The following is a 12,640-nucleotide window of genomic DNA, read 5'->3' as shown; positions in this document are numbered from 1 at the left end:
ATGTGGTGTGGCCACACAATGGAATACTGTTCAGTCATAAAAATGAATGAACACTGGGAGGGGTGGCTGAGGCCTGTAATCCTGGCACTTTGGGAGGCTGAGGTGGGAGGATTGCTTGAAGCCAGGAGTTCAAGACCAGCCTGGGCAACACCGTAAGAGCCCATCTCTACAAAAAATTTAAAAACAAGCCAGGGATGGTGGTGTGTGTCTGCAGACCCACCTGTTTGGGAGGCCGAGGTGGGAGGATCATTCCTCGAGCCTAGGAGTTTGAGGCTGCAGTGAGCTATGATCACACCACTACACTCCAGCATGGGTGACAGAGAGACCCTGTCCCTCCACCGCAAAAAAATGTTCTGATACATGCTACAATATAGATGGGCCTTGAAAACATTAAATGCAATAAACCAGACAAAAAAGGACAAATAGTTTGAGTCTACATATATGAAATATCTAAACAGGCAAATTCATACAGGCAGAAAATACATTAGACGTTACCAGAAGTTGGGAGCTAAGGGAGAAGAAAGTGGGAAGTTACTGATTAATAGTATAGTTTTTGGTTGGGGCGATGGGAAAGTTCTGAAAATAGATAATGGTGATGGCTGCACAGCATGATAAGTATAATTAATGTCACTGAATTTACACTTAAAAATGGTCAAAATAGCAAATTTTGTTATATATATTTTACCACAATTAAAAATTCATAGATTAAACCCACTGAACTATCCACATTCAATGGGTGAACTGTACAGTACATGAATTATATCTCCATCAAAAAACAAAGTCCATAGGCTCACTCAGAAACAAAAAAGCAAAAGAGATTCAGTGTCTTGGGCACTTTGTAGCTGTACAGAAGGGTTCAGTAGAGACACCTGGAGGGTTGGGAGGGCACCGAGACCCAGTACAAGAATTATAAAGTGGGAGCTGGGTGCGGTGGCTCACCCCTGTAATCCCAGCACTTTGGGAGGCCAAGGTGGGAGAACTACTTGAGGCCAGGAGTTTGAGACCAGTCTGGGCAACAGAGCGAGACCCCACCTCCACAAAAATAAAAACATTAGCTACACATGGTGGTGTGTGCCTATCATCCTAGCTGCTCGGGAGGCTGAGGCAGTAAGATGGCTTGAGGCCAGGAGTTTGAGGCTACAGTGAGCTGTGATCATGTCATCTGTAGGTGACAGAGAGAGACCTATACTCTAAAGAGAAAACAGTAAAAATAAATAAAAAGAATTAGGTACTGTGGCTCACACCTGTAATCAGCACTTTGGGAGGCCAAGGCAGGCAGATCACTTGAGATCGGGAGTTTGAGACCAGCCTGGCCAACATGGCAAAACCCCATCTCTACTAAAAATACAAATATTAGCCAGGCATGGTGGTGCACACCTGTAATCCCAACTACTCGGGAGGCTGAGGCAGAAGAATCTCTTGAACCCGGGAGGCAGAGGTTGCAGTGAGCTGAGGTCACACCACTGCACTCCAGCCTGAGTCACAGAGTGGGACTGTCTCAAAAAAAAAAAAAAAAAAAAAAAGAAAAGAAAAAATTAAAAAATCCTGGGTGTGCTGGCGCTTGCCTATAATCCTCGCTTCTTGGGAGGCTGAAGTAGGAGAACTGTTTGAACCTGGGAAATAAGGTTGTAGTGAGCTAGATCACACCACTGTACTCTAGCCTGGGTAACAGAGCGAGACTCCATCTCAAAAAAAAAAAAAAAGATTGCTGTCCACCAATAACAAAAAAGAATATCTAGAAATATTTTATAAATAGAAATTAAACAAAAAAAGAATTAGGAAGTAGGATTCCAGGAGAAGGTCTCTGAGCTAAGAGGGAGTGAGGAGGGATCTGAGAGCAAGGAGACACGGGAGGCTGAGGACGAGGAGGGAGCACAGGAGGGAAGGAGAGCCGCCTTAGAGGGCAGCGAAACCTGCAGCTGTCTTCTGGGATGAGTGGGGAGGGTAAAGGGAAACAACCCGCCTGCTGCTGTCTCTTGGGTAGTAAGGGAACTCCTCGCACCCTGCGCTATTTTGAAGTGCTCCGAGGGCCAGGGGAAGAGCTGGGAACCAAGACTGTATGCAGCTGCTGGTTCCCACGGGGATGGCGCTGCCCTGCCCTTCACTCTCAGCCTCGGGCATGGCTACTCCTGATCATCTAGCGAAACGCAGACATGCGCTGTGGCAGGTGCACATTCTGTGGATAGAAGACCCCACGTGAGGATGGAAGCTGACTCCCAAATGTGTCCTGGGAGCTGGCACTGCAGTCCCAGCTCTGCTGTCCCTTTGCTGCTGTGGCTCTGGACAGGGGCCTGGATAACCTGTAATATCCATCCAGCTCCAACCTACTCTGAAATTCATTGTGAGATTACTCATGGCATTAAAGGAGCCATTGTGAGGATCTCTGAAAGACTCCTAGAGACATTCTGAAATAGGAATGGTGTAGCCCTAATCTGGAGAGGAAAGTGATCCTTTTAGTAGATGTACGTTACCTATAGACCCAGATCTGGCCAGTTCTTGCCGATCATATCTTCCTCAGGATCTGAGTAGTTTAGAAAATGAGCAATAAAAACAAAAACAAAAACAAAACAAAACAAAACAAAAAAACAAAGACAAAGACATACACACTAATTTCGGCAAAACTGTACTCTGTCCTCGAGTTAAATTCAAATTGGGCATAGTTGGAGCTCTTTACTCCAATTCGGAAATTGTGGAGAAGCTTCAGCTTAATATGAAAAAGAATTTTCTAACAACTGGAACTATCTCAAGGCACAATAGCCACTTCATGAGTCACTGAGCTTCTTGTCACTGAAGAATGGCTTTCTGGCGGGAGTCTTGTGAGAGCTGATAGCTTGGCCTGGATGATCTGTGAGAAGTGAGGGCCACCTCCTGCATAGAACCCCAGCAGGTAGGGAGCCTCCCACCAAAGAGACTGAAGAATCTGCACGTCAGTGTCTAAGTATCTACAAGGAGTGTGGGCTAAAACCTCTCCAAACTCTTCCCGGGTCTCATCCCTTTGTTGTAGCTGGGGAGCCCCTGACTTAATGAGCAGGTCTGTTCGGCACAGCTTGATGCTGATTTGCCTGGCTTTTTGGATTTATAAGTGACAGGGTTGCAGAAGGTGAATTCATCTGCTAGCTGTTCATCTCTTCCATTGTTAGACAGCTCTGTGCTCTACCTGAACACACTATGCAGATTAGAGAACTAATGGGACACTGTTAAATGAGTTGCTTTAGAAATGAGCACACATTTGCAGTGACTACTGCAGATTCTTTAGGCTCGTATGTATCGATACTACTGGGATTCATTTCACGATTGTGTCTATTATTGACAGCTCATCAATTCCATTATGAGTTGGTTAATGCAAGTAAGAGAGACAGTGATAGGAGCAGAATGAGAAATATTTGCTGGAATGGCCTTGATAGAATGTCACTTCTGAATAAAGAACAAAGCTGTCAGAGTTCACAACTGCACTGTGTTGTCATGGCAATAGATCATTTTCATCATTTAAAAATGACGAAAATAAATAAGGAGCTAAAAAGTAAAGAAATCCCTAAAGGAGAAAACACTGCCAGAGGATCAGCTATAACCTGTGACCCCTTCCCTGTAGGGTCTTATCTGGAATGTATCTCTAATTTCTATGTGCTAATCTGAGTCAATTTCATCCTTTAAGACCAGGGTCAAAACTCATCATCTCCTCCAATAACTTCATTCACTATTATTCTCATTTCATAGTCAATGCTATATGTTCTATTACTATGATGCTGATCATATTAAGTATAGGTAACATTTATTGGATCTAAAGCGCTTTATATGTGTTATCTCCTTTAATCATCACGGCGAGATGATGTGGTAAAGCATATGACTACTTCTGGCTGGGCACAGCGGCTCACGCCTGTTAATAACAGGGTGCCTCCAGACCAGCGTGCTCCTTCCTGATAGCTGCTTAGTGTCCTTACAGAGAAAAAAACACTCATTTTAATATGGCACATACATTCCATTCAAATTGTTATTATTTTTAGAGACAAGGTCTCACTCTGTCATCCAGACTGCCATGTTGTGTTGTGAACACAGCTCACTGCAGCCTGGAACTCCTGGGTGGAAGCAATCCTCCCACCTCAGCTTCCCGAGTAGCTGAGACTACAGACAGGTACCACTGTGCCTGGAGAATTAAAACAAATTTTTTGTAGAGACAGGGTCTTGCTACATTGCCCAGGTTGGTTTCAAACTCCTGGCCGCACGTGATCCTCCCACCTCTCAAAGTGCTGGGATTCCAGGTATGAGGCACCATGCCTGGCGCCTCCTTTCAAAATGCACCCGTAAGCCACTCCTCTCAACTCACTTGAGTGTCTTAAATGGAGTCCTGTAAAGAGGGTGTGGTGAAGTCAGCTGAACAAAAGATCCATCATCTCTTGAGATGAGTCACATGACTGAAATATCTTTCAACTGGGGTATGTCGTACTCAAAATGGAGAGACACCAAAGTTCCTTCAAATGGCACTGTGTGTCTGGGTTCCTTTGTCCCTTCACTCAAGCCTGATTCCCACGTCCCCACGAGCACAGCAGGAGGTTGGCTGTGAGTAGCTTCTCAACCAATGGCAGGATGGAGTGGTGATAGGTACATGGTGACAGGTAGCAATGGAGGCTCATCCCACTTTGGGTTTTTTGCCCATGCAATAATAAATGAGTGTGTGTGTTTTTTTGCTCCCTCTGTTACGTGGATGTTAATTTTTCAGGCCAATATAATTTGAACAGCAGTTCATCAGTTTTCTAACCTTGCTTTATCTATAATAATTTCTCTAGACTTTCGACTTTGTTTAAAGAAGGAAAACATTTTGGGTCAAATTTTTAAAGATATAAATGTGTTAAGAGTGACCCAAGTAAGTGTTTTTATATCTAAAATACTGAGTGATATTTATGAATTGATTTTCTTCAAGTTTTCATTTTTGGTGACATTGGCTAGAACAGTGGCTGCTTACACATGTGCAGTGAAACAGCCTGCAGGAGGGCCCTGATGACCTGAGCAAAACAACCCACCTACCAGAATATCCAGGTAACTGAATGAGTGAATATATGAATGAATAATGGAGACTGGAAAAAATCATTTCTAGCTGATCAGTTGACATAAGCCTGTTTGGTTTACACACTTAAAAAATTACTCTTGGCCGGGCATGGCGGCTCACAACCTGTAATCCCAGCACTTCGGGAGGCCAAGGCAGGAAAACCGCTTGAGCCCAGGAGTTCAAGACCGGCCTGGGCAACGTAGTGAGACACTGTCTCTAGTTCTTACATAAATACAAAAAATTACCCTCATGACTACAGGTCATATGTTACAGCCTTTACACGATTAAGAGCACAAGGTAAGGTTAGCAGGAGGGTCTAGATCATGAGACGTGTACCTATAAACTGTCTTAAGAGGGTCCAGGAAAGAAAAGACGGCTTGTTCAGTACGTGCAGACAATTAAATGCTTTTCTAATCAAAATCGTCTATAAATATTTAAAAGACTAGTTCTACTACTTAATCCTGAGGGACCCAGAACATTATCCGTCTGTTTCATCTTTTGGCCGATTTTCTAGCCATAACCGGAGTCCCCTAGTCCAACAGTGATTCACTGAAAAGGAGTCCCCTGCTCTTCCCAGGCTTTCCTACTTTTAAAAGAGCTGACTCCACCCTTCTCAGTGCCACAGCTCCCGCACCCTGCCAAATGCCCAGCACCAAGTGGGGGCCCAGTGGACAATCCTCTAGACTCCCTATGGCCCTGGCATGGTGCCCTGCACACAGTGGGAGCTACCATGGCAGAGTGGTAGTCACAGGAGGGAGCAGGATGGAATTTGTATTCATTGAGTGAATGACTGAAATCAGTTGTTTTTGCCAGTAATTAAGTTTGCCAGTTCTTCAACAGCATGGTACCTGAGTCCCAATTCTGCTATTTAGAACCTATTAGAATCAATTTGGGTGAGTCACCTACCTTTCCCGAGCCTCAGTTTCTTCATCTATCAAATGGGAATAGAAATACCAGCCTTGCATGCCCCATCAAATGATGCAGGAGACAGTGTGGGCGAAGCACTGGGTGGATGCTTGCTATGATTCCCGTCTTGAGCTCAGCGTCTCCCAGCGTCTGCCTCCAACACGCTCTGGAGTTCTTACAAGTGGAGCTGCTGGCCTGCCATGTGCTGTGCAACTAACGGTGCCACGTATTTGGGGTCAGGCATAATGATTTTACCTTGGCTTTCTTTTAAAAATTCTAGGCAATATCATCTGGGCCTAGAGGTTTAGTGACACCCTCAATCAGGTCTAAAAGCGCCTTTCGTGGTGGAGGCACTGCCATCCCTCTGAAGGTCATTGACTGCCTGACTCTGGCTGCCAAGCTGAGGCTGAGCCGTGTTAGGAGAATTAACCAGCACGGCAGGCAAAGTTATAGGACTGCCATTGGGGAAAGTAGCAAATAAGAAATGAGGCTGGGAACACAGAAGGTGGGAATCAACATGCCCGCGGCACGGGAGGAATCAGGCTCGGGAACTAGGATGATCAGCGTGCAGGAGGGAAGATCTCCGTTGTTCTAGCTGGGACTCAGAAGGGCTGGGAAGCTCTACAGCTGGAGGGGGACCAGGTGACCCCTCCATGTGGCTGCACTTGGGGGTGCATCCTTGCTTTCCCAGGACTGATGCTTCCCCTTGAGCCCCTCAGTATCTTCTGAGAAAGCTGACCACCCCCCTCTAAGGGGAGATCCCTCCACAACCCCCTTTCCACCTGGAAGCCCCTCTGGATGAGCTCCAGCACAGAGCTCTTGCTCCTCTTCGCCGGCCTCAGAGGCCCTGCTCCATCTGTCACCTCACCTGGATTTGCGACCCCACCTCCTCTACTGTGTGTACCTGCCTAGACCTTTGGCCTCAAAAGCCCCCCTCCCCTGCTATTCCCTTAAGCTATTTTCCCTTTGAGTCCCCATGGTACTTTGCTTGTTTTTATGGGACTGATACCCTGTTTTGTGTTATAATGATTCGTATGTGTTTCGTCTTGCATATTACCCTGCAAACCTCATGAGGACACAGACTGTCTGCCTTATTTATGTCACACCTGCAGTTCCCAGCATAATATCTTACACTAGTGGGGCCAGCAGATACTTGCTGTGTTAAATTTTATGATAATTCTGACTTCTGAGAACAAGTAATCACATTTCCCCACATTTTTTTTTCTCATTCCAAAATGTAGTCACGATAATGTGATCACAATTACACAGTGGTTTCTCTATAAACAAAACAGCTACTGGTTTCTGTTTTATCCTACTCTGACTCAAATACACTTTCCCACCTTCTTGGGTACGAAGACATTTTCTAAGGCAACAGCACTGGACCTCTCTGGAAAACATTATTCTGGGAGCTCCCAGTCACAACTGTGGACAGCTGAAGCCTTTTGGACGACTTGCTAGCCTCAGTCTGCAGCTTCCCCATTCAGCCTGATGTGTCCGGCACATTTTCACAACCCTGACAGACTGGTGGTCCCTGCCACTCTTCACTGCAGGATGCCGTGGGACTCAGTGGCTACTGCTACTGTGTGTGGCTGGCCCTCACCTGTACGCCTGCCTCCCTCTCCCGCCTTTCTTTGAGTTGTACCCATGAAGGTCCTCGCCTGTTGCCCAGCTTCTTGGTTCTATCCTTTCCTTCTGGGGGCTTTAGGGACTGCCGTGGAGGCAGGGACATGCTCTGGCTTTGCGTTCTGCTCTCAGGCCTGTCAGCTGTCTGACTGGTGGGGAGATGGCTCTCTCATCCTCCTCAGACATGCTATTCAATTCTCTCCTGGGCACAGACGTTGAGAGTCTGTGTCAACTCAGATCTCATACACCAGGAATGAGATTCCAGTCTAGTTGATTGTCAGATTTTAAATTGCTTTTGCTTTTTTCCATTTGTGGCAAAGGGCTGGGCAAGGCTCCTGGACCCTTCTGATGACCAAGGCTACCCACCTGTGGGTGGCTGCTCCAGGCCGTCCTCTTTGCGAAGAGACCGCTGAGCCTCCATGAGGACTGAACCCACAGTATTCCTGGGTGGGGTGGGGCATGGGGAGAATGGACCATGGACTCGACTTGGGGCTGTCATCAAAAAGGGGACTGAGGCCAGTTCTGGACTAGACAGATGGGGAGTAAGGCAGTCCTGGGCTGTAAATGTATGCAGTGCTATGCCTGGACCTTTGACCCGTGTCCCCTCTGGTACTGGGCACAATGCTATGACCACAAGCACTCTACTACGCTTTTCTCTGAAATACAATGACAGGCTGTACCATTCAATGGGAAGAGGACACTTGAATGAGACATGTACTGACCCTCCCTGAAACAAACTAAAACCACAGGACTTCATTATAAAGAGGGAAGGAATGTCCCATGCAGGAATAGTTGTAATGAGAATGTTTTAATCAGTCTAGCTATACATTTTGTCATGATTTCAGATGTGAGAATGTATTACCTAATCAAAGGATTTGTGATTACTAATTAGTTACATTGTATCCAATCAGGAATTAATAATTCGAGCCTAATTGTGAATTAGGCTTCACATCCAGCTTCGGGATGTGTGCTGACTGGCAGCGCTGGGCTTGGGAGGGGCAGGCCTCCCTTCCTTGGCTCTCGGTACCAATGTGAAGGAGTCAACAGGGTGGGCTCATGAGACGACCCTGGGCTCTATAAGGCCGCAGGGACACTAGGGGTGCAGAGAGCCAGGGGGCCAACTGTTCTAACGGGGTTGCTCAGAACCTGAGCTGAGCGGCTCAAACAAAAACCACATTTTGCTGAAGTCTGGCTGGGCAGTGCAGAGAAAGAGGCCCTGGCGCCAGGGTTCAGAGTTTTGTAAATATAATAAAGATTTCTTCCCTCTCCCCGGGAAGCACATAAAGAGTAAAATGAATGAGTATTACGTTGGGGATAAACAGTAATGCTCTCTGGGTGAAGTGCCAACTGGCAGTTTTGAAAGATTGGGTTAATCAGACACAGGGAAATTTCTGATTAATTGGACAATTACTTCGTATTCTGAGTGAGCCAAGGCAATGTTAGAGAAATATCCCGACCAACTGGGGATAAATTCACTAGCTTGAGGCAGAGATTTTTAAACTTATAGAGGATGAAATACACTGGCATTGTGTGCCCAATTTTTATGATCTCAAGTTCCCCAAATGTATAGGGCCTATGATAATAATAATTATTATTTATTTTTTTGAGATGGAGTCTTGCTCTGGCACCAGGCTGCCATGCAGTGGCACGATCTTGGCTCACTGCAACCTCTGCCTCCTGGGTTCAAGCAGTTCTCCTGCCTCAGCCTCCCAAGTAGCTGGGACTACAGGCACTGGCCACCATGCCCAGCGAATTTTTTTGTATTTTCAGTGGAGACAGGGTTTCACCATGTTGGTCAGTAGGTCCCAATCTTTTGACCTTGTGATCCACCCACCTCAGCCTCCCAAAGTGCTGGGATTACAGGCATGAGCCACTGCGCCCAGCCCCTATCATTAGTTTTTAAGACCGAAGTGATTCAACAGTATTTTGGTTTTAAACAATTATGGAAAACCTATTTGACATTCTCTTAAAATAACCTTTGGACCATAGGAGATGGCAAAACCCAAAGAAGAGGGGTCAGAGAGAGGGCTTCCTATGTCTGACGATGGAAGACGGTCAGATATACACACACAATGCAAACCCTCCTGGCTAAGGTGGCACCACCTCACCTGGTGGGGGCGTGTTTCTGTTCCTCCTCCTCGTCCGTGTCACTGCTGATGGTGATGACGCTGACAGTGGGGCTGGGGGTGTCGGGAATGACAATTGTCTGCCGCTGCCGCTCCCGGTTGGTGCTGGAGGCCACATCGCCCCACCCACAGGTGACTGAGGTGCTGCAGGCCGGGCTACTGTGCACCATGGCACAGCGGGGAGGTGTGTTCTCCTTGACACGCTTGGATCGCTGTGGGGAGCTGATGGCCTGCGAGGAGGACACTTCACAGGTGGAGACATTTCTGTAATGAGAAAACCACACTCGCACACAGAGGAAGGTCAGGCCCACAGCTCCTTCAAAGGAGAAGCACCTGCTTTGCCACATCTCTAAAAAACAGCGGCTGGCCAATGAGTCTCCATCCGTGACTGGAAAAGGGACCATTCAGTGAGCTGCTACACAGTCCTTCTCTGGGCTCTGGTCTGGATCTACGTGCCTGCTTCCAGCAGGACAAAGGGAGCAGCCAGGGTTTTGGGAGCAGGGAGGGGGCTCTAGTGCCCCAAGCTCTACATGTCTTACAGGAGCAGATGTCATGCCAGGATTCCAGCTATGTTTGCCCCAACACCCCCCTTGCCTCCAGGGTCAAGGCCCTACTTCTGAGCTCTGTCTTGTGTCATCCCTTCAAAGGTACTTAAGTCTTGTTTTGGGGGTAGGGAAAGAACTGATGTTTGCCACATCAAAGCTTTGGTTTCTTACTAATGATTATTCTACTGAAACATTCTTTAAGAGTTTCAGGATCTAAAGGACCTAACCTTGGTGGCCAATGGTTCAGTTTTCCTTCTTTCCTTCTCTGGACAAAGAACACGAACGTCAAAGTATTTGTGTGCATATAATTGCTAAAATCCTTAAAAATGATTTTGCTGGATTTTGCTTCATGGAGCCTCATGGGAGGCTCAGTAGTTTGAATTGTAATACAGAATTGGGAAAAGTGCAAGAGGAAAAAGTACTCTTAAAAAGAGACCTTTTAATCTTAATTTTGATCAACTTGAAATTCCTTACTAAATTAGCTAATGTGATTCTCGGTAACTTTAGGGGAAAAATAGCTTTCCCCTTCTCCATTAAATCCTCACTGACTCTAGTTCAGGTTGAGTATCTCTTATCTCAAATGACTGGTACCTGAAGCATTTTGGATTCTTTTTTTTTTTTTTTTTTTTTTTTTTTTTTCAGATTTTGGAATATCTGCATATACATAATGAGATAGATAATCCTGGGGATGAAACTCAAGTCGAAACACAAAATTCTTTTGGTTCATATATACCTTATACACATAGCCCGAGGTAATTTATACATTATTTTAAAATAATTTTGTGCATGAAATAAAGTTTTGACTGAGACCACATGTCAGGTGTGGAACTTTCCACTTATGGCACCACGCCAATGCTCAAAAAGTTCCAAATTGGGGACCATTTTGGATGTGTGGATTACGGATGCTCAACCTGTAATATCTATGCAGTGAGAGACTAATGCCAGTGTGTAATGAAACTCAGACTTTTATATGTCTTTGGAGATTCTAGCACCTTCTAGCTGAAGGGATGGCAGTAAAATGAAAATAATTCAATAAAGGTGGATTTATTTTTCTGTCAAGCTAGTGCCAGATCCTTCCGGGGGACTGGTGATCTGTTTCGCTGGTAAGATTGTATCATTGTTTGTACTTACTATAAACCTATGTATTTGTTATTGCTAATACATTACAATTTTAAGATTATGTTTTTCACTACCAGCGGTTTTAATATCTCCACTTGGCATTGTTAAGGAAAAGTACGCCTGGCCACATCGCCAACAAGGGAGAGACTTCTGGTCTTTCAGACTGTTGTGCTGAAGGCACTGGTCTTAAAAATAAGCAAATACATAACTTTCACTATAATTATATCGATCTTGAAGTGTACTGGCAGTGAGTCTTCATGAGGCCAGCTGAGTGGTGAGTTGACAAAAAAGGAGGGGCTTGCTAAACAGGTTGGGAGGCTGAGGGTTCTTACTGCCTCTACTCAGCCAAGGTGAACTCATGCTCCATGTGACCTCGCTGGGCATGACAGCCCATGAGAATGGAGACAGTGGACTTTGGTGCCACCCAGTGTAATAATGACATGGGTGAGTTGTCACAAGGCTGCCAAACAAAAGCATTCTGGAAAGCAGCCAACGTTCTGAGATAAATTTCCCTGAGCTGTCAGAAACACCCAAATAAGGAATCTGGAAGGATGACAACTTCAGCCCTTGGATCAGTGTTTGAACGAGAATGAAAAGAAGAAGGCCTAGTTTCTGGTATCTGGTTCCATGAGGAGGCAGAAAACCAAAATCCACTAGACATTTTGTAAACCAGACTTCTCTTGATTAACTTATTGAAATAAGCAATTAAGCACCTCCGAGTCGTGGCATTAGGAAAAGAGGTAGGAGCAATCCTGCAGTCACAAGATCTCTCTCTCTCTTTGGGTTGGAAATCTCTATGTTTTTAAAAAGTCAGGTTATTAAGGTATAACTGACATATAGTAAAATGTCTCCCTTTGAAGTGTTGGATGAGTTTTGACAAATGCACAGTCATAACCCCCTATTACAATCCAGGCTTATAGCTTGTTCCCGCAGGCTTCCTCGTAGTCCGTCTCCTCCTCTCCAATGCGCTCTGGCAAGCCCTAAGCGGATCTCTGTCTCTATGTTTTGCCTTTTCCAAATAGCCATATACGTGGAATCATACATCATGCAACCCTTTGTTGGCCTTGATTTTTTAAAAGTGTTGAGATAAGAACGGATTTAAAGGGAATGGGAAAGATTCGTGTTCTGCTGGTTAGTGTCTGGGATTAAATAAGCTATTGCTTGCATTTAAGCAAGGTGCTGAATCAGTTAAACTTCTGTATCTTAGATACAAAGAAAGCACATTTCTTTGGTATTTTAAAAAACATTTTAAGCAATTTTTAACATTTTAAAATAATTAT

General features: G+C 45.4%; 1 protein-coding gene across 9 annotated transcripts in view; it reads right to left on the bottom strand.

Moving 5' to 3' along the window:
- Positions 1 to 12,640, bottom strand: part of HIPK2 (homeodomain interacting protein kinase 2) — a 217,894-nt gene that overhangs the window by 24,228 nt on the left and 181,026 nt on the right. For all 9 annotated transcript variants that reach the window (XM_039472635.2, XM_039472638.2, XM_039472634.2 and 6 more), the window contains one exon: positions 9,679 to 9,960. In XM_039472635.2, the coding sequence (XP_039328569.1) occupies positions 9,679 to 9,960 (282 nt within the window). The remainder of the gene's footprint in view (positions 1 to 9,678; positions 9,961 to 12,640) is intronic.

The sequence above is a fragment of the Saimiri boliviensis genome, chromosome 10, assembly GCF_048565385.1.
Source record: "Saimiri boliviensis isolate mSaiBol1 chromosome 10, mSaiBol1.pri, whole genome shotgun sequence".
NCBI classification, from domain to species: Eukaryota; Metazoa; Chordata; class Mammalia; order Primates; family Cebidae; genus Saimiri; species Saimiri boliviensis.
Note: the sequence above shows the minus strand (reverse complement) of the source record. Positions and strands in the feature narration are given on the sequence as shown.